At 43.4% G+C, this 25969-nt stretch overlaps 1 protein-coding gene across 1 annotated transcript; it reads right to left on the reverse strand.

The window, feature by feature from the left end:
• Positions 1-4062: 4062 nt before the first annotated feature.
• Positions 4063-11747, reverse strand: LOC123040383 (two-component response regulator ORR42-like). The gene is made up of 3 exons (XM_044463247.1): positions 11700-11747; positions 4361-4582; positions 4063-4251 (listed from the first exon to the last, which is right to left on the reverse strand). The coding sequence occupies exons 2-3, from the start codon at positions 4574-4576 to the stop codon at positions 4063-4065; spliced, it is 405 nt and encodes a 134-aa protein (XP_044319182.1). The 5' UTR covers positions 4577-4582; positions 11700-11747.
• Positions 11748-25969: the final 14222 nt, after the last annotated feature.

Consider the following 25969-nt stretch of genomic DNA (forward strand, 5'->3'; position numbering starts at 1 on the left):
GCAGGAGTAGCATGAGGGCTCGACGGATCAATATGCGCGGCCGGGTCAGCTTCCGGCAGATTAGCTTCAGTGTTCTCGCCTTGTGGGGTGGAATCATCCATAACGTCGATATTTCTACCGGTATCTTCAGCAGCCCTCTCCGATTCAACTTCACCAATAGGGGTACTGGTTTTAGCCTTCTTGCTCAGGCGGGCTTTGGCACTGTGATATCAAACCAAAAGATTAGCACGGTAACCCGAACTATGAAGGAACAATATAAACGGGCAGTTTACTTACCCATGGACGATTTTAAGGGGAGGCAGCTGCGTGGTTGATGAACCGCCAGACGAATTGGAAGATGCCCGATAATACGGATCATACGGATTAAGTGGGTATCTGAAGAATCCCTTCAAAGGATAAAGTTTTTCGGGAGAACAAGTAACCTCTGGACGATGTTTCCAGGTTGGTGTATCCGGTAAACCGGAAGAAGTGATTTGCTGGCCACTGTGCCGGGTTGTGCGCCGCTCTTCAGCTTGCTGTGTCTTCAAAGAAAATTTTGGATCCAAATAAGCAAGAGGGTGAGAGTATTTTACTTTCCGAACTGCATGGCGAAATCTTTGAACCGGCACGAGATCTGAATCGGAAGAAAGAGAGATTACCTCAACGTGGTCTGCACGGCTGGCCGCCGCATCATCCTGGGAATAGTCATTGTCAATAAGGTGTATGAAAAAGGAACCAAGTGAGTCAAGTTCTACCTCTGGATCCGATTCGTCAATATCTTCTGGCGGATCAGAAGACTCGGTGGTTTTCTTCTTGGCAGCTTTCTTGGTAACTTTGCTCTTTGCACAAGGAGCCCTTGCCGGTTTATTCTGCTTCCAGAAGGAACTATTGGCCTGTGAAAGAAAAACAAAGGAGTATTAGCACATTGTTAAAGCGGAGGCGATTCGGTGAGCATTATATTAAACTTTACCGCTGGCGGTTTGTTGGAGGTGCAAAAAGGTGGCAACCCGGTTTGGCTGCATGTGGCGATTGGTTCGTCAGGCATTTTCGTCACAGATTCAGTGACTTCAAGATCCGTCATCTCTATTTCATGATATCGTTGAGGATCCTTGACGTTGCCAGTATATTCATGCATGAATCCGGGGCGGCGACTTAAAGGCAGAATACCCCAAGAAACCCAGCAGTGGACGAGATCAATACCAGTCAAACCGTTGACCAGGAGAGCCCGGAGCTTGGCGATTTGAGGTGCATAAGTTTTCCGTTCGGTGGCAGTTAAGCGTAGAGGTAACGGGTGGCCATTGCTAAGCCGGTAAGGGCGGTAACCCGACAGAGGATTTTCTCCAGCAGGGGCAGTGTTCTGACAATAAAACCAAGTTTGGTTCCAATCTTTGGGATGGCTGTGATGCTTTGCATGAGGGAAATCAACTTCTTTTCTCTTCTGGATTGATACCCCACCAAGTTACGTGTTGGGACCATCAGAGAACTCCGTACGATGGTTTAAATGGAAAAAATCCCGAAAAAGCTCCACAGATGGTTCTTCTTGAAGGTAAACTTCACAGAACACTTGAAAATTGCATATATTGGACAGGAAATTCGGTCCAATATCTTGTGGATGGAGTTGAAAGCTCGCAAGGACATCCCGGAATTTTTTTGATCCGGGCGGGCTGAATCCCCGGTCTAAGTGTTGCATAAAGACAATCACCTCTCCATCTTGAGGTTCAGGAGGGCATTCAGGGCCCGGGACATGCCAATGAAGAACCCTTTTTGAGGCCAAAGCGCCAGTGGTAACATATCCATTGATTTCTGTCTCCGTGATCCGGGACGGAACCCAGTTGCAAGGAGAGAATTGTTTGGTCATCTTGAAAGGCAAACTGTAAAGGAAAAATTTAAGGCCGGTTTAGAATTGACGGTTCAAGTGTACTAATCAGTGTTAAATCGGAAAATTGCTATTCAAGTCAAGCTGGCAATTTAAGTGAGGGCTAATGGTGTATGGCGGACTGACTATTAAAAGTTAAACCGCCCTTAGGCAGAAGAGCCAGAGCTGAAAATCTACTAAGTAATTACAGAAACAGGTTTCACAATATGGCAGTATAATTTTGGATCTACCGTGGTTAAATAAAAAAAAACTTTCGTGAGCCCTACAATGGCGCTAAGAGGAGTAGAGAAGATCCAGATGGAGTCTGTCCAGGAACAGCAAGACGCTATGGTATGGTGAACTAAAACTATGGATCTGGCCGCGGATCAAAGCTATTAGACGTATATAAATTCAGTAAAAAGGCTAAAAGAAGGGCGGAGAAGCACTGATGAATGGCGACGAACACAGATGAACTCGAAAGCCCTAATGGAGATCTAGGGTTATAGGAAAAAGAACTTACCAGGGTCACTCAGCGGCGGAGGAGTGTTGCAAGGTATCTGGAACAAACAGGGTGGTGCAGCGGCCTTGGTCGGTGCAGATTCAAAGGTCGACGGCGACGGCGGCGCTAGGGCTCTTCGGGTCACGAGGAGGAAGACGAGAAGAAAGGGGATAAAATGGAAGGACCCGTCGGGCTTATTTATAACGGGGCAGAAGATAAGCGATAGGCGCGGGAATCGAGGAGTCCAAAGCGGCAAGGGGCGCAGCTGTTACCTCGATTTTCACGATACCATTAACGAAGAGAATCTTTTTAATCATTTTTTACAGAGATGACGTCAAGATGATCCGTTGCTGTGTTCAAAGGATGACGTCACGACGGTTTAACAAAGTTTATAAGAGAAAGACATCATGGCAGTTTACGAGAAATGAAAGAAGATGTTCACAAGATTTTTCTAAGTATTGAAGATTGACATGAACAGGTTCAAATCAATCTAGGGCCTAATGTTGGGATATAACTACTGAGTGTAAACCGCCCAGTAGGGGCCGGTTCACCCTCAACTATATTGAAGCCCACGAAGACTCAGAAGATGGCGCTTTACTGATAAAGCTTAGAGGCCCAGAGCCCAAAGGCGGATTAGGGCCCGTAGTGGTAAACCACCATAGTCAACTAACTTGTATTGTAAGATAAGGAAAGGAGAGACTGAGCCGGACACTTGTATGAGCCGGCATCGGGACTCTGTAGACCGGCCGGGCGTTAACCCGTGTATATAAGGGGACGACCCGACGGCGGTTCAGGGACAAGAAACAACAACTCGAGAGCTAGGCATAGCGTGTTTAGCTCCCTGGTTATCGAGACCCCAATAATCCCATCACAACTAGACGTAGGCCTTTACCTTCATCGAAGGGGCCGAACTAGTATAAAATCCCTCGTGTCCTTTGTCCGGTTTAACCCCTTTAAGCTAACCCGTCGCGATGGCTCCACGACTAAGTCCTTTCATGAGGACATCTGACGTGATATTTCGACGACAAGCGGGGATATAGATATTTTTGCGGTCGCAATTTTTTATCGCTCGGTGCCGCGAGAAATTGGCACACAAGTGTGGTTCAAGCGGGGGCAGTGGACTGTAGATGACGAAGCTTCCTGCATAAGCCAGAGAAGATGGTGCGCCAAGATATTTATATCATCCCACACGATTCTTTCTAGTAAATTGTTTGTGGTATAACTGATTTTTTCATTATGTTTTTAAAGACAAAATGGTGTTACGGAGGGAAAGGATGGGTGCATGACAAGTTAATTTTACTTACATGGACAAGGCAGAGATATAGGGGTGTTTGCCAATAGTTTCATATAAAGGATCAATGATGGATTAGTAATAGCGGTCATTAACTGGATACACCAAACTAACCAATAACTGGTAATCCAGACCATATAATAGTTACAGAATATTGATAGTCAAAAAAATTCCTCTCAAAAGGGTACATGACTCACAACATGAAACCAGAGTTAGTGAGAAGCCTTGGCCAAAAATAGAAAGACATATAGATTATATCGATCCAATATATCATAGGTACCTTATTATTATGGATAATTATGTCTTGCCATTAGCATGAAGTTCTCGAAATCAAATGATACATTTGAACAAGTAACACAACAATGGAGACTAAAGCAAACATAGATCAAAAAGTTATACATTATTATTTGCTACATCACTTAAGCAAGATGAATTGCGCTAGACCATGTCATTCTTCTTCTTGTTGATGACCTCCTGAATGATAGGGCCGAGAGCCTCCATCCTCATTGGTTTGGGCACAAATAAATCAGCACCAACACTCATGAATGCCTCCATGGCATGATCATCGGCAGAAACCCCAGCCATCTTCACATCAGTTTCCCCCATAGCACGAATCTTCACAATTGCCTGTCGAGCAATATAAATATTATATTGTCTATTTTTTGTAAATAAGAGGATTATATTTATATATATACATGCCAAATACTTGCATATACAATGATATCAATTTAAGTACCTCTGGACCAGTCATGATGGGCATATTCTTATCGAACAAAACAATGTCAAACTTTTTCCCCTCAAGGAACAAATCAACAGCTTCCTTCCCATTCATCGCTAGAGTAACCTCACAGTGAAGTTTGAGTAGAATTTTTGAGAGGACCAACCTACAAACTTTAATGTCCTCTACAAGTAGTGCCTTGATAGAGGTGGATCCTTTGGCCTTGAGCTCCATGATCACCTAAACAAATTATAAACACATGAATATATTTTATTCTTGATCAACGCATGCCATATTAGTACTTGCGAGCACATTGTTATTCTTGAAAAGAATCAACTAGAAAAATCTTAATATATTACTAAAATCATAGTTTAAACATTGCATAACACAATAAAACAAAATTGTCTATTTCAAATGAAACAATGACAGAGAATGATCGATTGTGCTATGCATGCAAAGTTTCCCATGTTCATTCCTTTTCTATGATATGCAGGACTAAAAAAACGATGCGCCTAGATAAGATCAACATGGAAAACAAACAATGAACATGCCAACAATTATGTATAAATGCATATACATGGGTGCTAATAACAACAACGATGCAGATATTGATTACTAGATCAAATTAAAATGGATATTTCCACCCTATACTGTTATAGATCAACCTCTAACATTCTCATGGATGTAAAGCATGGACACTAAAAGCACCAGAAGCCTGATGATAAAACTAAAAGCAGCAGAAGCCTGATGATAAAACAAGGCAAGAAAACAAATAATGGAACATGTACCTGAAGGTTAGAGCCAGATGGTGGTGGAGGAGATTGGGGATCTTCCTACTCTTCCCACTAGATAGTCTGGTGGTTTGGTGCTGGTATGCCTCGTATGACAAGGTATTTATAGATGGGAAAAGGTAAGTGTGGCCAATGTACAACCTATCTCCACCGCCTTCAGACGCGTAGAAAATCCACACGGATCTATGCCCATGTATAAATGGGGAAATCAATATTTGTCGCGAATATTTTGTTATTAATGAGTCATGTCCCCACATAAATATTCTCGATTGATGTTTATATGCAACTTAATGTTTCATATCTAAGGTCATGTATTAAACTATATGTCCTCAAGTTACTAGAAGTTGTATGAGTTATATTTCCAAATTTTGAATGTTGGCTAATATACTCACCCCTATGAAGGCACACACATATACCTACCACTAGAACCAGCTATGTGATTTTCAGTCAATAGATGTTGAGATTGATAATGTCACCATAGGCACTTCATTGTAAAAGGCCAGGTCATAGCATTGAAATAATAATGTCCGCAAGACTGAACTAAAGATAGGAAATATTTGAGCATCCATGCGACATGTAGAACTTGAACCCCGGGTAGGCTTGTTTCCCTACAAAGTACTTGACCATCTAAGGCCAACTCCAATGCACGACCCCAAATAGTCCAGCCGCGTTCACTTGGGGCTAACCAGACACAAAACAAGGCCCAACACGCGGGTGCAAATGTACAAATGCCCATTTTATTTGCGCTTTCGACAACTACCGGTCCAAATTTGGGCCACGTTTGCAACAAAAAGGACACGGGCAGACGAGCGACACATGCCCTTGTCCTCCCCTAGCCTGCGCGTAGGGGACACGTTCGTCCCTTTTTATTCCCTTCCTCCCCTCCCCCTCGCCCTCACCTCTGTCAGAGCCGCCACCGCCATTTTCTCGGCCACCTCGCTGACCCGCTGCTTCGCAGTCTTGCCCAGCCGACCACAACACGACGGTCAGATTTGTGCCTCTCTTGCTCTAGCACCGGCAGTCAAACGCTATATCTGCGAAGGTGGGATTGGGCGCACGCGGCTGCCGGATTTGGCGAATCCGGCCGCCTGCAACTACGCCTTGCCATTTATTGGCCGGGTACCGGTTCGCACAACCATGGCAAAGCCTCCACGTTGCATGCAGTTACTGAATCCACCTTTAGCCGCTCGGATCTATCTCGGTGATGGTTCGCCGGCAAAGACACGGTCGACTGATACGTTTCCAATGTATCTATAATTTACGAAGTATTCATCCCATGTTTACAACAATTTTATATGGTTTTGGTATAATTTTAATGGAACTAACCCGGACTGGCATTCTTTTCAGCAAAACTACCATGGTCTTGTTTTTCTGCAGAAATAAAAGTTATCAGAATTGGGTGAAACTTTTTGATGATTTTTTGGAAGAAAAGGAAAATACTGGAGCAAAGAACCACTAGAGGGCCCCCTGCTGCCCACAAGGCACCAGGGCGCGCCACCCCCTGGCACTCCCTGGTGGGTAGTGGGCCCCCTGAGGCCCTGATGTCGCTTGAAACTACGTCGATATTTTCCCAAAGAGGAAGGGATGAGCTATGGTAGGTATTTCCCTCAGTTATGAAACCAAGGTATCAATCTAGTAGGAGAACCAAGCAACACTATGTAAATTGTACCTGCACATAAAGAAAAAATACTTGCAACCCGACGCGTAAGAGGGTTTGTCAATCCCTCCACGGTAAAAAGATAGATAAATTTGTGGTAGATTGGATAAATAGATCTCGATAAAATGTGAAATAAAATAAGTAACAAAAAAAGTGCAGCAAGGTATTTTTGGGTTTTTGGAATAATAGATCTGAAAATAAAAGTGGCAAATAATAGATCTGAAAGCAAATATGATAAAGGATACACCCGAGGGCCGCAGGTTTCACTAGTGGCTTTTCTCGAGAAATAGCACATGGTGGCAAATTAGTGTTGGGCAATTGATAGAAAATCAAATAATTATGAAGATATCCAAGCCAATGATCAATATATAGGCATCACATCCAAGATTAGTAGACCGACTCCTGCCTGCATCTACTACTATTACTCCACACATCGACCACTATCCAGCATGCATCTAGTGTATTAAGTTCATGAAGAAATAGAGTAATTCAATAAGAACGATGACATGATGTAGACGAGATCTATTTATGTAGGAATAGCCCTCATCTTTATATCCTTAATAGCAATGATACATGCGTGCCTTGTTGCCCCTTCTGTCACTGGGAAAGAACACCGCATGATCAAACCCATCACAAGCACCTCTTCCCATGACAAGAAAAATTGATCTAGTTGGCCTAACTAATTCAAAGATTTGAATAAGAAATACGAGGCTATAAATAATCATGCATATAAGTGATCAAAGAAGACTCAAATAATACTCATGGATATAGATCTGACCATAAACTCGAACTTCATCGAATCCCAACAAACAAACCGCAAAAAGAGTTACACTAAATAGATGTTCAAGAGACCATTGTATTGAGAATCAAAAGAGAGAGAGGAAGCCATCTAGCTACTACCTACGAATCCTTAGGTCTATGGTGGACTACTCACGCATCATCGAAGAGGCACAAATGAGGATGATGAAGCCCTTCGTGTTGGTGTTAGATTGGATCTCGTGGTTCTGGAACTTGCGACGGTTGGAATTGTGTTTCATCGACTCCCCTAGGGATTATAGAATATTTGGGAGTTTATTGGGAAAACAAGCGGTGGAGGAGACCCTTGTGAGGCCCACAACCCTCCTGGGTGCACCCTAGTGTGATGTGGTCCCCACGGGGCCTCCCCTAGGTGCTTTCTTGATCCCCAAGGTGTCTTCTTGTCCAAAAATAATCTCCAAAAAGTTTCGCTGCGTTTGGACTCCGTTTGATATGGATATTCTGCAAGTAAAAAACAAGCAAAAACAGCAACTAACACTGGGCACTATGTTAATATGTTAGTCCCAAAAAATTATATAAAGTTGCTATAAATTGATTGACATCCAAGAATGATAATATAACAGCATGGAACAATAAAAAATTATAGATAAGTTGGAGACGTATCAGCATCTCCAAGCTTAATTCATGCTCGTCCTCGAGTAGGTAAATGATAAAAATAGAATTTTTGATGTGGAATGTTGCCTCACATGTTCACCACATATTCTTTTCTTTTGTAACATGGACATTTGGACTTTCAGATGGTTCAAATCAATAGTCTAGTTTTTACATGAAGATATCAATACTCAAGCATATCAACAAGCAACCATGTTTTTCAAAATACCAACACTAAATAAGGTTATCCCTAGCCCATCAAGCTCAATCATTGATCATTCACGAAACACACTCCCATATTAGCTACATCCAATGCTGAAGTATGATCATAGTGCTCCCTGGTTGGTGCTTTATAAGGGAAGATGGAGAGACAAATAAAAATTAAAATTGCATAAAGTAAATAGAAAGTCCCTTCACAGAGGGAAGCATAGATTTGTAGAGGTGCCAGAGTTCAAAGCAAAAATTGAGAATTTTTTTTGAGAGGCATACTTTCCTGTCAACGAAAACGACTGAGTAATTCCCAACACTTTCCATGCTAGATATACCATAGGCGGTTCCCAAACATAAAATAAAGTTTATTCCTTTTTCCACCATTCTTTCACAATCCATGGATAGTCGTATCCACGGGTGCTTTCCATACCAACACTTTCCAAGGAATTTCTTATTTGACAACATAAAGTATTTTTTTTCATTTCAGGACTAGGCATCCCTATTACCGTCGCACTCTCATGCAATTAAAAGTGAATAAACACTCATCTGGAGAATAACACATCTAGCATGGAAAATATTGGCCACCCCTACCGCTTCATGAGCGGTGCGGGCACACAAAAAGGAAATTCATTTTGAAAATTAGAGTTGGCACATACAAATTTACTTAGAACGACACAGAAATACCGCATATAGGTAAGTATGGTGGACTCATATGGCAAGAATGGTTTTAAGGATTTTGGATGCACAAATAGTATTCCCACTTATTACAAGGAAAGGATGGCAAATAGATTGATAAACATCCAACCAACAAACGAAAATTCACATAAGCGAACATTGAGCATAACTAACACCGAATAATGCATCACAAGTAGGATATAATTTCATTGCATAACTATTGAATTTCGTGCTTGCATAGGGAATCACAAACTTAACACAAATATTCTTACTTAAGCCTAATTACTCACCAACATGACTCACATATTACTATCATCATATCTCTAAACTATTACAAAGAATCAAGTTTATTTTGTCCAATGATCTTCATGAAAGTTCTTATTATATTCCTCTTGAATATCTATCACTTTGGGACTAATTTCATATGTTGCAATTGCTTTTGATAAGCTCAAATAAATTTAAGTGAAGAATATGACCATAAAGTTTTTCGTCTCTCAAAATAATATAAGTGAAGCATGACAGAATTACTTTAAAAAAATTACAAACTCGCAAATAAATCTAAGAGAAGCATGAGAGCATTTATTCAAAAATATTAAAGCACTCCGTGCTCAAAAAGATATAAGTGAAGTACTAGAGTGATTCCATAGCTCAAAAAATTTAAGTGAAGCATAAAGAGCTATTCCAACAAATGATAGCATAATTTTGGCTCTCTCAAATAGTTGTGTCCAGCAAGGAAAGATGACACAAACTAAAAGGAAAAACAAGCAAAGACTCATATAATACAACATGCTTCAAGCAAAACTCATGATATGTGATGAACAACAATACAGCTCCAAGTAAAATTACCAATGGTAGGTAGAAGAAAGAGGGGATGCCCCAAGCTTAGTTGCTTGGTTCTCCTTGAATATTAATTTGGGGAGCCATGGGCATCCCGAAGCTTAGGCTCCTTGCACTCCTTGTTCCTTCATCTATCGTGATCTCACGCAAAACTTAAAAACTTCAATCACACAAAACTTAACAAAACCTTCGTTAGATCGGTTAGTTTAATAAAGCAAATCTCTACTCTAAGTACTGTTGCAAACCTATTCATATTTTATCATTGCATTATACCTGTTGTATTCCAACTTTACCATGGCTTATACCCCCCGATACAATCCATAGATTCATCAAAATAAGCACAGAATGCAAAGAAAACAGAATTTGTCAAAAACAGAATAGTCTGTAGTAATTTGGACTTTGTCCATACTTCTGTAACTCCAAAAATTCTGAAAATTTTGGGAAATCTACGTAATTTGTATGCCAATCTTGTGGAACACTGGAATGTGTTGAAGCCGGAGGTGAAGTAGCGAGTTGATGATCTTCGCGACACCCATTGTATATCCCTGGTACAACGAGGTTCTATACAAACGGTTTTAACCCCTTTCCATGATGGTGTTTTGAACCGTCGCCAAGTGAGTGACTGTGATAGGGGGGGGGTCCTTCCCACATGACCCAGAAACCGTCGAGGATAGGGAGCCGTGGTGCATACAATTATATCTATAAAACTATTTCTGGTATGTCGAATATCCCAAACGCTTCATCCTTGCTACTCGTTTGTGCTCGCACTGCCATCGTAGTTGGTATTCTGTTTTGCTATGTTTATGATCTGTCTGCCTGGTCAGGATCTGCTGGGTCAGAATGAGCCCGGTCAGGATCTGCCGGGTCAAAATCTGCCAGGTTTAGTACAAAGACGACCTAACGTCCCGAGCCGGGTTAAACAACAGGTAATTGCCCTGACACATTTCCATTTTAAAATTTTTGTAAATTTCAAAATAAATTGAAACTTGGTGGGCTAGCTCAACACATTGCCTACTATTTATGTTACAAGTTTCTTCTACAACTAAAATCATTTGGTATTAAAAGAAAATGCAAAATAGTAAAGAAAGAATGAACATAAATAAAAGAAAATAAAAGTAGCAAAGACCCACTCTACACTTGGGCCATCACTGCACAGTGTGGCCTGGCCCAGCCCACCCGGGCCATCCTCTACCGCTATTCACAGAGGTGAGGTGGACTCCGTGCTGCAACCCATGGCTAGGATGGCCACATGCCGGCCATCCAGACCACCCTACGACGCCTATAGGACCCCATGAACCCCCTATTGAAGTCTAGCTCACCATCTTCACCCTCCGCACCGCTTTTATTTTCTCCCATGCAAACCCAACTTTGCCTGCGCCATGGACGACCTCCTTCGCATGGCCATCAAGCTCCTCCTCGCCTGAGATCATGTCTAGGAGCTTCATCATCGTCTCCCACGTCGCCCGTGGCCACGAACTCAACTCGGGAGCCCCTACATCACCAGGATCAATGTCGCCTTCAAGCTCTGTTGCACCACTCACCGACTGCCGACCAGTGCCTCGCCAACCCGCTTTGCACCTCTATAGGCTCACTATGATCCCCGTCGTCTTTCCCCTCTATCTTTCTGCTCGCATGCGCCCCCTAGCTAGCTCCCTGGACATAGACAGTTCTTCTTGCCACCATCTGCATCACCGCCGCAGGCACTACTAGCCAAGCTTGCATGCAAGCACCACATCGAGCTCCTGGAGCTCCCAGGAACCCAACATCGCTGTCCATTCACCTTGTGGTGCTCCGCAGCCTCGCCAGCGTCCACCCGAAGCTCCAGCCGTTGCCTCGTGTTAATGCTGATGCCAACCCCGGCCGTCTCTAGATGAACCTATGCCACCGTTGCATGTGCACTGATTTTCTGATTCAAAGGCATCCTCCATGCACCGAATGGTTATTGGAGACGCAATCCCAAGCCCCACCACCGATCTTGTGGTCGCCGAAGCTCTACCGTCGGCGCGCCACCGCGTTTGGACCGTCCTGAGTCACTGACACATGGGCACGACCTACCAGGAACGTCATTAGCACTAACAAAAAAATGTAATATGTCACTCACACACGACCCCCATATTAGCATTTTGTTAATTTAAATAGTACCCTATTAATTAACCCATGTTACTAACCACTAGGTCCCACCTCCTAATTATAGTTAATTAAACTAATTAAAATGCTGACTAAACCCCACTGACTAGTGGGTCCCATTGGTCAGGTTTGACTAGTCAACCTTACTGTTGACTACTGACGCAGCAGTCCATAGGCCCCACCTGTCAGCCATACAATCGTGTAATCCATAGTTACCGATTTATGCACGTACTTCCGCTGGTTATCATGTCTATGTAATCTTTGTGTTCTCCATTGTAATATCCGATTATGCTATGCAAAGGACAATCAAGGATTATTGTTTGTTGTACATATGTAATGTATTTTTCATTCCAGTAGTAATAGTTCTAGTAGAGGCCAGATGTAGTGACATAGATGGTCGAAGGCTATTTGGGGCAGCCCCAAGCCCTACCTCGCTCCTGGTGCTCCTCCCTTGTTCAAGAAGGAGCTCCTCAACGAGATAATAGATCCTTGTGACACCCTGGTTTTTGCCACCATTTATTCTCTTGGGTTTATTTGCCATTTTATTTGAAAATGAGTTTTTGAATGAATTTATTCGGACTTAGCACTTGGGAATTATTTTGGCTTTCACCCAGTGGCTCCATCCACCTCCCACATCCTCTCTTGACCTCTCCTATGTCATAACATAGCTTTGGGAATTTATCTTTCAAAGGAAAATAATCATGTTCATTCTGAAAATGACTTATTTTCACTTCTGTCCCAAAGCAACCCCTCTTTTTCTTTCTTAGAAAAATCTAAGAAAATTTCCACAACTCCTTTGCATCATGCCTCATCACTCCATGCAAAAATAACTCATGAGTATGTGGAGTATTTTTGCTCTACAGCCTCATTTGCATTCTATCCTCAAAATGCACTTTACAGAGGAAGTATATTTTCCTTGATCCAATGAAGCTGATTTTTCTTGAACTTCATTACCTTCCTAAGTAAACCTTAACCTCCAAAGATCAGCACTCACTGGTGTAATGACCTGCTATAAAAACGGTTTTTAACCGCTTTTCACGACGTCGTTTGGAATCGTCACCAAGTGAGTGTGGGCGATAGGGGGTCCTTCCCACACGACCCAGAAACCGTATAGGCCCTCCTGGCACACATGCTGGGGCAAAATGAGTTCTTGTGCAATCTGGCGGGGCATCGAAACCCAATTGTTTCCGTTCATACGTACATCCCACACGGTCAATCCCAAAAAACATTTATGTTCCTATGTATATCTCACAAAAGTTTTTGTGTGGAAATGTTTGTGCAAGGTGGCCTAACGCAAACAGTTCTCTGCAGGAAGCCGTGTGTGATTGTTAGTTGATCGAACACGCCTACTTTCTAGAAACCGTGCGGGTTGTTTGAGTTCATCACCCATGGTGCTGTCTGAGTAACCGTCTGCAATAGAAAACCCTAATAAGCAGGGTAATTAGCCTATTATTGATAATCCATGCACTAATCAAATTGATATTTCTTATAAAAACACACCAGATATTTCATATCCGTATAACAACAACCAGGATTTCATAATCAAATTACATCAGATAGCTTCGGCACTTAGTTCCTCCATTACACAACATCACCAAGTTTCACATGCAACATCAAAAACCTTTGGAAAGTAGCATCATACACGGTAAAAAGATAGATGAATCTCATCTGGGAAACTGCAGATGAGGAAGGAAAATATTGAGCCTTCAGTGATGTTGAATGTCCTTGCAACTTTACGCCAGTGGCTATGGATAATTGCCCTCCCAACCTTCGTTATCTTCAGCAAGACTTCAATATTGTACTGTGGTTGTTGAATGAATACCTTCCTCGCCTCTTGACCATGCAGGTGGTTTGAGAGGTAATCATTGGTGAACTGCTTTGAAAAGTACTGAAAACAAAGACTTGCAAACAAGGTAAAAGAGTTAGTACCATTCTATTATTGAATGATGGCGCAAGGGGTAAAAACAAGGTAAAAGAGTTAGTACCATCATATACTTGAGTGATGTCTTCTTCATTTTGCCAACAAAGATCTTCCTGTTATTCGTCGCAAGTTTCTTCATCCTAACAATCTTTCTGATTTTCTTAACTTGACTGATATTCATGGACATCTCATTTCCCCATATGCAACAAGGGTCGAACAGTGGGTCTAAGCCTCTGACAGCAGGACCTACATGTGCAAGATCAAATTGTAAGAAACCTAAATATTAGAATGATTCCTATAACTAAACAATAATGTTCTATTAGCCAAAGGACCATGCTTGAACAAACCTCGATGGTAAACCGCAGTGTCTCCCATTGTTTCCCTGCAACACACATAAGGAAGATCTTGATCATGTTAACTTAGAGTTGTCATACTGTCAGTATAATATGTATTGAGTACAGCCAAATTCGATTTATTTCACATGCGTAACAATACAAAATTGTAATCATAGAAAATGAAAATCGAATTGCAGAACAGAACCAAACAGTTAAATGGACAGCGGACCAAATGAACAAAAATAGTTAACTAAGAACGACATTGCAGAATAGAAACATGTACTAGAAGATAAGACAGTTAACAAAACAAAGAATGCTTGAGTACACTACTACGAAATGTAGCAATTGTTGGACCGAACTGTTAACTATAAATTACATATCAGAGGACCAAAGTGTTAACTGAACATTACATTTTAGACGACAAAACTATAAACTGAACATCAGATTGCATATTAACATTATAGAGGACAAATCACTAGAAGGCATTGGCAATGGCCTCGAGTAAACAACACGAGCTGTATTTTAAAGTAGACAACCGCGTGGCGGTGTCAACGGTGGCCTCGAAGACAAGGTGCTCCTCCAAGATTTGGCGGTCTACATGCATGTCAGCCATAGCAACCTCGTGTGCGTGTGCGAACGCAATTTGCTTCTATGCTGCCATATGCTACTGAGCTCCATGTTATACTGCGTGCTAAATGGGTATGGGCGGCGCTTAATTGGAGGAGGGGGACAGTGATTTTGGCGGAAGGTGTCGCGCCGTCGGTCGGGGCATGTGGGGCGGGAAAGGAGTAAGATGGTGTGGGTGGAGTGTGGATTACCTAACCATATTGATGAGGCGGTGCTTCAAGAAGAAGGGTCATCGTCGAGGAGGCCGCGCAACAAGAAGAAGGGTCGCCGGCGAGGAGGTGGCACTACAAGAAGAAGGGTCGCAAGCGAGGAGGCAGTGCTGCAAGAAGAAGGGTAGCCGACGAGGAGGCGGTGCTGCAAGAAGAAGAGTCGCCGGCGAGGAGGCTGAGCTACCAAGAAGCAGCAGTGAAGGTTTCAACTTGGAAAGCAAGGAGGAACAGTGGAAATGTGGGTTTTGGTGGGAGGAAGGGGCGAGGAGATAGATATTTCCACGGTGGCAAATACATTTCACTCAGTGTCACGAGAAACTAGCACGCAAGTGTGGTTCAAGCGGGGGTGGTGGACTGTAGACGACGAAGCTTCCTGCATAAGCCAGACAAGATGGTGCGCCAAGATACTTTATATCGCATCCCACATGATTCTTTCTAGTAAAATGTTTGTGCTATACCTGATTTTTTTCATTATGTTTTTAAAGACAAAATGGTGTTACGGAGGGAAAACATGGTGTTTGAATTGCTAGAACATTTATGTACAATGAACATGCAACTACATGAGTGTCGTGTTTAAATATGGAATTGTTCCGGGTTCATTTGGCATTTTTATGGATTAATTGAGTTTCTCGCCATTTAATGTGCATAATTGACATTTGAACTATAAGCACATGCTCCAGTGCACCAAAGTTTGTTGAAAAATCATATGTGTGTCTTTGGGTGAATTTATAGGTCCCATGCAAAAAATGGGAATGAAATTCAAACATCTGAGCGTCGTGGCTCGGTCGGGAACATTGAGAAACTTGGTTTTTATATTCCTAGAAATTCAAAACTCGCCTGAAAATCATGAAACTTGGCATGGTGTCATTTCATGGCACCAACATGCTGTGGTAAAAAAATTGGCCGCATTTGGACAAGTTTTTGGTATAAGCTTCTTGCAAACCGAAGCTTCTCTCGAGAAGACTCGTGGTTCCCAAGGGGGGACATGTCACCTTTGTATTCAAAATGATATACGCTACCTCCCCCCTTATTTTTTTTACAGTGGCAACATAGAACTATATGAGTGTGGTGTTAAAATTTGGAATTATTCCGGGTTCGTTTGGACTTTTCTTATACATTAATTGAATTTCTGGTCATTTAATATGCATAATTCAAATTTGAACTACAAGCACATGCTCCAGTGCACCAAAGTTGGTTGAAAAATCACACGTGTGTCCTTGGGTGAATTTCTGGGTCCCATGTAAGAAATTGGAATGAAATTCAAACATCTGGGCGTCGTGGCTCGGCCGGAAAGATTGAGAAACTTGGTTTTTAATTGATGTAAATCCAAAACATGCTTGAAAATCATGAAACCTGGCATGGTTTCATGACATGGCACCAACATGTTGCGGTAATTTTTTTGGCCGAATGGGACAAGCTTTGGTATAAGCTTCTTGCAAACTGGAGCTTCTCTCAAGAAGGCTCGTGGTTCTGAGAGGAACGTGTCACCTCCGTGTGCGAAATGACATACGTACATTGCCTTCTCCCACATTAATTTTTTTACACAGGCAGATTAGTCCAAATATAAGTATCATGCTAAATTTTGGAATTACTCCGAGTTCGTTTGGCCTTTGTTATACATTAATTGAATTTCCGGTCATTTAATGTGCATAATTCAAATTTGAACTACAAGCACATGCTCTAGTGCACCAAAGTTGGTTGAAATATCACATGTGTGTCCTTGGGTGAATTTCTAGGTCCCACGCAAGAAATGGGAATGAAATCCAAACATCTGGGCGTCGTGGCTCAGCCGGAAAGATTGAGAAACTTGGTTTTTTAGTTCAGGTAAATCCAAAAGACACATGAAAATCATGAAACTTGGCATGGTGTCATGACATGGCACCAACATGTTGCGGTATTTTTTTTGGCCGAATTGGGACAAGCTTTGGTATAAGCTTGTTGCAAATCGGAGCTTCTCACAAGAAGGCTCGTGGTTCCGAGAGGGAACGTGTGCCACCTCCGTGTGCGAAACGACGTACGTACACAGCCTTCTGCCGCCTTAATTTTTTTACATGGGCAGATTAGACCAAATAGAAGTATCATGCTAAATTTTGGAATTATTCCGGGTTCGTTTGGACGTTTTTATACATCAATTGATTTTCTGGGTATTTAATGTGCATAATTCAAATGTGAACTATAAGCACATGCTCCAGTGCACCAAAGTTGGTTGAAAAATCACATCTGTGTACTTTGGTGAATTTCTAGGTCCGATGCAAGAAATGGGAATGAAATTCAAACATTTGGGCGTCGTGGCTCGGCTGGAAAGATTGAGAAACTTGGTTTTTTAATTCATGTAAATCCAAAACACGCCTGAAAATCATGAAATTTGGCATGGTGTCATGACATGGCACCTACATGCAGCGGTAATTTTTTTGGCCGAATTGGGACACGCTTTGGTATAAGCTTCTTGCAAATCGGAGCTTCTCCCAAGAAGGCTCGTGGTTCCGAGAGGGAACGTGTCACCTCCGTGTGCGAAACGACAGACATACACTGCCTTCTCCCGCCTTAATTTTTTTACACATTTAGATTAGACGAAATAGAAGTATCGTGCTAAATTTTGGAATTATTCCGGGTTTGTTTGGCCTTTTTTATACATTAATTGAATTTCTGGGCATTTAATGCGCATAAGTCAAATTTGAACTACAAGCACATGCTCCACTGCACCAAAGTTGGTGGAAAAATCACATGTGTGTCCTTGTGTGAATTTCTAGGTCCCATGCAAGAAATGGGAATGAAATTCAAACATCTGGGCATTGTGGCTCGGCCGAAAAGATTGAGAAACTTTGATTTTTAATTCATGTAAATCCAAAACACGCCTGAAAATCATGAAACTTGGCATGGTGTCATGACATGGCACCAACATGGTGCGGTAATTTTTTTGGCCGAATTGGGACAAGCTTTGGTATAAGCTTCTTGCAAACGAGGGCTTCTCTAAAGAAGGCTCGTGGTTCCGAGAGGGAATGTGTCACCTCCGTGTGCGAAACGACATACATACACTGCCTTCTCCCGCCTTAATTTTTTTACATAGGAAGATTAAACCAAATAGAAGTATCGTGCTAAATTTTGGAATTATTCCAGGTTTGATTGGCCTTCTTTATACATTAACTGAATTTCTAGGCATTTAATGTGCATAATTCAAATTTGAACTACAAGCACATGCTCCAGTGCACTAGAGTTGGTTGGAAAATCACATGTGTGTCCTCGGGTGAATTTCTTTGTCCCATGCAACAAATGGGAATGAAATTCAAACATCTAGGCGTCGTGGCTCGGCCGGAAAGAATGAGAAACTTCATTTTTTAATTCCTGTAAATCTGAAACACGCCTGAAAATCATGAAACTTGGCATGGTGTCATGACATGGCACCAACATGCTATGGTAATTTTTCTGTCTGATTTGCAAAGGCGCACACATTAGCAATCAATAAAGTCATTTTGGAACAAGTGTTGTCACGTTACAAAATCGGAAACACAACTATTATTGAAACCGTGGGCATTCTACTTACCAATTATGTGACGCCACGCGTCCCATTTTTTTATTGGCTAGGAGGTGTCGTGCAGGGTAGCCATTTGAGTATGGGAGGCGTGCAATCAGAGCCCTACGTGTGCTCATCGGGAGGAGAGCCCTTGGACCTCTATCCGTCACGCACCTCCCTCCCAACGTCTCCATTAATGGCGCCCGAGCCCCTGTTTCACGGCATGGCTATTTCTCACTGGACTGAAATTTAAGAGAGAGAAATGAAAATCTGAAAAGAAAGTTCTGCACGGATCTTGATGATGAATATAAGGATGATGACAGTGGATAATAATTATCTTACATATTTAGGAACATAACTAAAAAAGCCACATGCAGCAACGCCCGAAATACACAAGGGCAAAAGAAGAAGGAAGACAATGATCTAGAGCACTGATCTTTACTTTCTTGATGCGTTGCTGCAGGCTGCGGGAACTAGTATTCGCGGCGAGTGGTGATGAGCTCTTTCCTGTCCTCAATATGCTGCTTGAGAGAATCCACAGATTCCTCCACCAGCCTTTTGCGCTTCATGCACAACACAACATTCTCGTCCATAAGTTTCTCGACGATGACGCTGGTCCTCTTCAACAAGGCAGTGGTCTTCTCCTGCTGCTCCACACTTCCAACAATCTTCGCCCTCAGCAGGTCGCGCTCGGCCTAGAGCTTCTCATTGCTCTCCCTTTAGTTGCCGGATAAAGCCGGTAGCCTGTTCAAACAATGCTTTCATGTCATCCTACAACCTCGCCCAGCCAGAGATCTGATCCATCTAGCTATGGACGATCGCATGCATGCGCCTGTAAGAGTCGTCGCCTGGCCGCGAGACATTTTCCCAGGCCACCGTGATGCGGGAGGACATCTCTGCTGCTTCCACGGTGCAGCCGCACCAGTCTGCTGCATCGACGACGCGGCAGGACCTCCGTGCTGCTTCGGCGGCACGGTGGGACCTCCGTGCTGCTATGGCCGTGTGGCGGGACATGTCGGCTGCTTTCGCGGTGAGGGGGACATCTCTCGTGCTTCTGCTTCAATGCTCGCTCTCCCTGGTGGCAATCTCTCGACCTAGAACTCACGCTGGCCATGGCAGACGCAAGGGAACGATGATGATTGACTTGTTTGTTTTTTGTGGATGAGGAGTCGAGGAGGAATGTGCACTCATATTATAGTAGTAGTATTTATAACCGAGTACTAATACGCTCCAAAGTGGGGAACTATTTAGGTTTTGATCGGTGTGAACAGGTTTGCAATTTGGAATGTGACAGGACGCAGGCTTAAAATTTATTGACAATTCTATAATTCTAAGTGCGGCACTATTCCTGGATGGTGTAACGTGGGCACACTTTCTCGGCCGCGTACCTCGTGTTTGGTGCACCACAATAGGAAATGTCAGCACACATCTTGTTCCAAGAACCGTGTGCGCTCCTTATTACCATTGCACACACTTCTTTTAATTAGAATGTCTGCCCCTCTAGCGCACACACGTTGATATGTCCAGCTGTTTCTATTTATTATGGCTAATCGCAAATAGTTCATCTATGTGAAGTGTATGCCACCAATCGCACACATCTTTGATCTGGCTAACCATTTCTGTTCTGTTGCCTAATCACAAACAATTAATCCTTCTGAAGCGTATGCCCTCCATTGCACATACCTTTATCTAGCTGTCCGTTTCTGTTGTCCCGCCTCATCACAAAAATTTAATCTGATTGAACTATATGCCATATATCGCACACGCCTTCATCTGGCTGCCCATTTCCGTTCTTCTTACTCATCGCAAATAGTTCATTGAACTGAACCGTATGCCGTGCATCGCACACGCAACTAAAATCTGAACTGTGTTTGATGCATCCATCATCGCAAATGTTTTGCACCTTTTTGATGGTTTTTCACACCATCGTTTGCGATTATTGCATCACACATAGTTTCATTGAAGGGTCTCTGATTGTAGTGTCACGTTAGCAACATCCTGCAGTAGTGACTAAACTCTTTCTAGAACCTATCCAAAAATTGCTCACAAGTTTCTGTCCAGAAACTTCCTCCCCCTCTCATGTCTATCCTGGCCAGCCTAGCAGTGTGTCATCCACATCCCTAGACCCCTCACTGCATGAAATACACGCCGGACATGATTTGAATTGCTCAGGCCACGTGATGCCAGAGTTCAGGCGGTGATCACGCGAGGACAAGGCCCCTAGCATGCAGTCGGCGTGCTCTTCATTGCGCCAGCGCCTCTGTTTTGCCCGTGCACATGTTGGAGCTTGCCCCAGCCTACCGCATGGCGCCACCACTCTCGACTCATCGCCCTTGACCCGTCCCTGCCACTCGCAGACGCCGGAGTTCGCCGTAGCGAGCACGGACATGACGAGGCCAAGTGCATAGTGCGCCTGTGCCCCTATGCTCGTCCGTGTCCTCCCATAGTGGCCGCCTAAGCCATGAAGCTTTCCCCTTCTCTCACTAGTGAAAGTCATCGCCGAGCGCCGCTTCCAGAGCCCGCCAGCGAGCCCGAGATCCCTCCTCCCCTCCGCCTATAAATATAGCTCGTCCCGCCCCTCTTCGAGCACCAAACCACACTCATCTAACCTCCACACCTCCGCAGCTAGCCGCGGCCAGGATAGGCAAGCCTCTGGCCACCATTCCCCTGTGCCGCTCGCTGGTGATCTAAGTCTTCTGCTCCCTCCCACTCCACTGCCTCTCAAGCTCCACCGTCTTCTCCGGCGTGTTCCTGGTGGTCCACTAGTTCGAGCTGACGCCTCTGGAGCCCCTGGAACTGCCACTCGTAGCTGGCGTCTTCTTCTCCGACGAGCTCCGCCCGCTGCAGCCGTTGGACACGACCACGCCGACCTCTTCTGACCATCTCTCGCCATGTTTTGGGTACGTGCAGGTCCGCCATGCCCTTGCGTGTCCATATCTCCCTTCAACAGCGACCGCCAAGCTCTCCTCGCCAGCATACGCATCGGCGAAAGCCGCCTCCTCTGTTTCTTCTCTCTCCCTCTCTCTCACCTGACCAGGCGGGCCCGCTGTCAGCCTCACAGCGCATGTCCGAAGCGGTATGAGTGGAGGCGTATTCCATGGAATACGTCTTCGACGTCAGCCACTCTGTTTTTTCTTCTAATATTTAGTTTAATTCAAATATTTCGACTCAACTTTGACCATCTATAACTCCTATTCTATAAGTCCAAATGAGTGGATTCTTTTTGCAATAATTTTGTCTTGCTCTTCTCTTTCAGCATGCAAAAGATGAGACTTTTTGCCTGCCGTAAATCTTTTCGGTGGTACTTAAATGTGTTATGTGACATTTTCTTTTGTCGTTTTTAAATTTTTTTTAGAAGGAGAAACTTGTTTTGACGAGATCCAGGAGGAGTGTGAACCTCTTCTGTGCTAAGGCAAGCCATCACAAATATTTGCACAATGCCATTTAAATAATCATGATTTTCAACTTGAATATGACTTATTTTCATGCATTTAAATATTTGGTTAATCACAATAATGCTAGTTGCATGTCCTTGGTATGCTTGTCTAGTTTTTCAGTAGCTAGCTTATGAGTGCATGATCTAGTATGTAATATTGGAGTTACTTTTAGCATGATCTTGAGTAGAATATTTATCAGTACTATTTCTTTATGGTGAATATTATTAGCATTTGGTAGAATAAAGTTCTTGCTATGATTACTTCATGTCCAATAGCATGTTAAGTGGTTTAGCTTGGTTAAGTTAATGTAGTAGTCTTGATATGATCATTGAGCGTGAGTAGTTGCTTTCCGATATCATGCTGATATGCTTGCATGTTCATACAGATGCATTTTCATGGCACACTATGGCTCGAGTATCTTTATTTAAAGCTTAATATGATGAATAATCCCACTTGAACATAATGTTGATTGAGTCATGGTGCCACCGAATCGAGCTTCCCAGTGCAACCACACTTGCCTTCGTGGGAAGGCCCTTATTCGATCTGTTTTCATGCCTCTGGTCGGTGCCTCCAACGAGGGGTTATGCGTGTGCTACCCTGGCCTGGTAGCCAGGCCTAACCTTGGGTGCCCGTTGTTGTTATGGTACCTTGCCCCGTTTGGATTCATTTATGTTTTGCCACGACGATGGTTGTTGGATGTTCGAAGTGGCATCGGGGCCACCCATGACTTAGCCCAATGGGGAGTTGGTCGGAGTGGACAGGAGAGTGTCATGGCAATGGATTGGTTCTTTCGGGATGTTGTTGGTCCACCTGAATGGGAGTGCAAGGCCGGATTCCGTGGTGTGGGTACAGTGTACTAACCTCTGCAGACTGTGTGTTTAATCTATCGATGGCCATGTCCTTGATCATGGACACAGTTCATAGTAGGTCACACTGTGGATCAACATAAATAAGTTAACATGCACACTAAGTAAACTTGTCGCACTGGTTATGATGGATAAGTTGGTGGACCCATAGTTATGGTTTCCGTTGTGACCCGGAGGTGATCATCGTGATGACGATGTGGTTTGAGGTTACGAGGTAACAGTAGTGGTAAGCAAGTCCGAGGGACTCTAGTAACATGCATATTCACTTAATGAGCATCATGAGTAGTTCTTACATTTAACCTGCTTACTTGTCATGTTCTTGTTTGTGGCTATGCTTTATTTGTTGCGAGCTTGCACGTACATTCAATTTACTGACCTGGCATGTCATGCCAGCTTTCAGGAAAGTTGTACCAGATCAGAGTGCTACCGGTGTCTAGGCCGTGCCCACATCGGTGTCCCTATGCTATGGAGTTCAGCTTCGTTGTTCTTTCATTGCCTCTTAGTCATTCCGTCATGAGCGAGGCCCCTCTTATGTTCATTAAATACTGTACATAATGTCCAACTGCATCGTGTGTTCCTTTTGGCTTTGCTACTTGTTGTAATATCGAACCTATGTTCTCGCTTATGTTAATAAAGCGGTTGCTTTTCTGTACCAAGTTGTTGTGTGTTGCCAGAAAACTAGATCTCTGGGCAGGCAATGCAAGGTAAACCGGTTTCTCTGAGCTAGGGTGCCACAACGCTTGGTATCAGAGCCACGCTGACTATAGGACACGCTAGACCGCCGATGCGTTAGTTGAATGGTAGATAGCTAGTCTCGAGTGCCATTAGTGTCTATTTGCATCTGGTTGCTGCATTGCATGCATTTGGTTTATTTTGCTGCTAACTGACTAATGGTTGTGAGTGTAGATGGCTCCAGTGCCATACACGTACCAGTCTAAACCAGCATCCTACACCTCTCTGCATCTGCTTCAGAACGCGTGGCGTCGACTCTACACAGACGGTGTGATCCAGTGTACCGGGAGCATCTGGCAGACTCAGTGTACAAGTACTACGCGGAGGTCACTTTACATCACAGTTCCCCGTCCGGCTCTTACACTCGCTCTTCTAAGGGTGTTTTTTCTTGCACACCATCTCAGGCGGTCCAGTTCGTCACGTTCGAGGCTCTTGTAGACTTGTGCTACAACGAGGTCCGGATACAGACCCACCCAGGTTTCTATTTCTACCCATCTATGTTCGAGAGTGGGCGTATCCGTGTCCCTCCTATTGATCTGGCATGCAACCATACTTCCAGTCACCTTTCTCGTTATATCACTGCCTATTATCTTCTTCTTTTTTGAGTTGGCCCGGGAGTTGACTTGTACTCGTATAGCTCTTGTTGCCGCTCAATCTGTTTTTGCTCCACCTACTATCGGGTTTACCCTGTTTGTCTCCCCAACTTTTTGTCCTACTACTCCGGTTACTCCTCTGAGTAACTCAGACACCTCGACAGTGACTACAGGTGAGTCTCCTGCCGAGTTAACCCGGCTTCTCTCTACCCCCGCTGCTCCTATGCTTCACCTGGCACCGGCCGCTGAGGGAGAGTCCTCGAGGTAGCATCATAGTGTTTTCTTTAACTCGGCGGTCTCAATTAACACCATTAGTTCAGGATCGAAGGCAGAGCCGAAGGAGGACCCTTCTGTGACAGAGGAGCCTTAGTTCTTCAGAGAGTAGCCGAGGTTGTCATGATGCTTGAGTGTCATTGTACTTGTCATGATGTTTTCTTTCATGTATGAGTCAATGTATAATTATGTTGGGACTTGCTTTTATTTTGATTTGGTTTTTAATCACTTTCTTTTGGATTTGTCACTTACTTTCTTCCACTATTTATGGATCTTGCTCATCTCGATGCTTCGTATTGGGAAAACAAAATAGGATGACTCGATGTGGTAGCAGCAGCCATGGTGGTGAGGATGTACCTATGCGTCGCTCAGCAAGACAAGCAGGACAGTCCCCAAAACACTATCAACCACCGCCACCACCACCGCCGCCTCCGCATCCACCAACTACCGAGTAGATTATCACTATAAGAAATATGTCAACTTATGACCACCACTATTGGTCACTGAAAGGTCACTGTTTTCCATTTGCGATCATTTTGTGACCAAAAACAGAAGGTCAAAAGCTGGTCGTCGTAAACTGACATTTTTGACCTTTCTTCTGGAATGGTCGTAGACGTTTATGACCAAAATATGTCTACTGTGGTGTTTTGGTCACAAGCAACCTCCCCAGACCACGTAGGCATCCAGCGTGGCAAGCTGATGTGGCACAAGAATCAGCCCGGTCGAATTCGGTTTTCTACATCGGCCGAGCCCATTAATTCGGCCTTTTTAATATTTATTTTTCCTATTAATTTTTGCTAGCTACATGGGCTTGCCCAGCAATTCGGCCTTTTTATTTCTAGAGGCGGCCTTTTACAGCGTATAATCTTTTATTTTTTGCCATATTATTTTCCACTATTTTACATTTGTCCCAAGAGTTTCAGTTTTTCTTTTTCTCAGAAGATTGGTCCCACTTGTCAGTTTCTAGTAATGGGACTCAGTTGTCAGGGTCAAGTTCTTTAGATTTCATTTCATAGTAAATAAGTAATCAATATCTAAATCAGCACTGGCAAAATACACTGCTTGAAATAGTAGCCAGAATGGCAATCACGATATTACAACGTGAATACATTTTTTTGTGGGTAAACACGGATACATCATACAACACAAATACAATGGCAATGACAGTATTACAAGCTCTACTGCTTCAACATGGACATCCTTTAGTCCTTCTATACCAGACACAAACTCTCCTTCTCCTTTCAACCTTATTTTGCATGGAGCTACTGTGAGAGGAAATCTACAGTTAAGAACAAAATACGTATATAAGCAGTTGGGTACATATCTCTTTGGAAAGCAAAGATATCATTTGGCTGGACATGAATATCACTTGTGCATGGGACAGTAAAAGGAATTACAACTAAACAACAATTCAGCATG

Source organism: Triticum aestivum, chromosome 2B (assembly GCF_018294505.1).
Source record: "Triticum aestivum cultivar Chinese Spring chromosome 2B, IWGSC CS RefSeq v2.1, whole genome shotgun sequence".
Taxonomy (NCBI): domain Eukaryota; kingdom Viridiplantae; phylum Streptophyta; class Magnoliopsida; order Poales; family Poaceae; genus Triticum; species Triticum aestivum.

Excerpts from the sequence above, each read along its gene's own strand:
- LOC123040383 (XM_044463247.1), bottom strand. The coding sequence starts at position 4,576 with ATGGAGCTCAAGGCCAAAGGATCCACCTCTATCAAGGCACTACTTGTA. Across the intron at positions 4,252-4,360 it reads CCATCATGACTGGTCCAGAG|GCAATTGTGAAGATTCGTGC; the intron begins GTACTTAAATTG and ends ATTGCTCGACAG.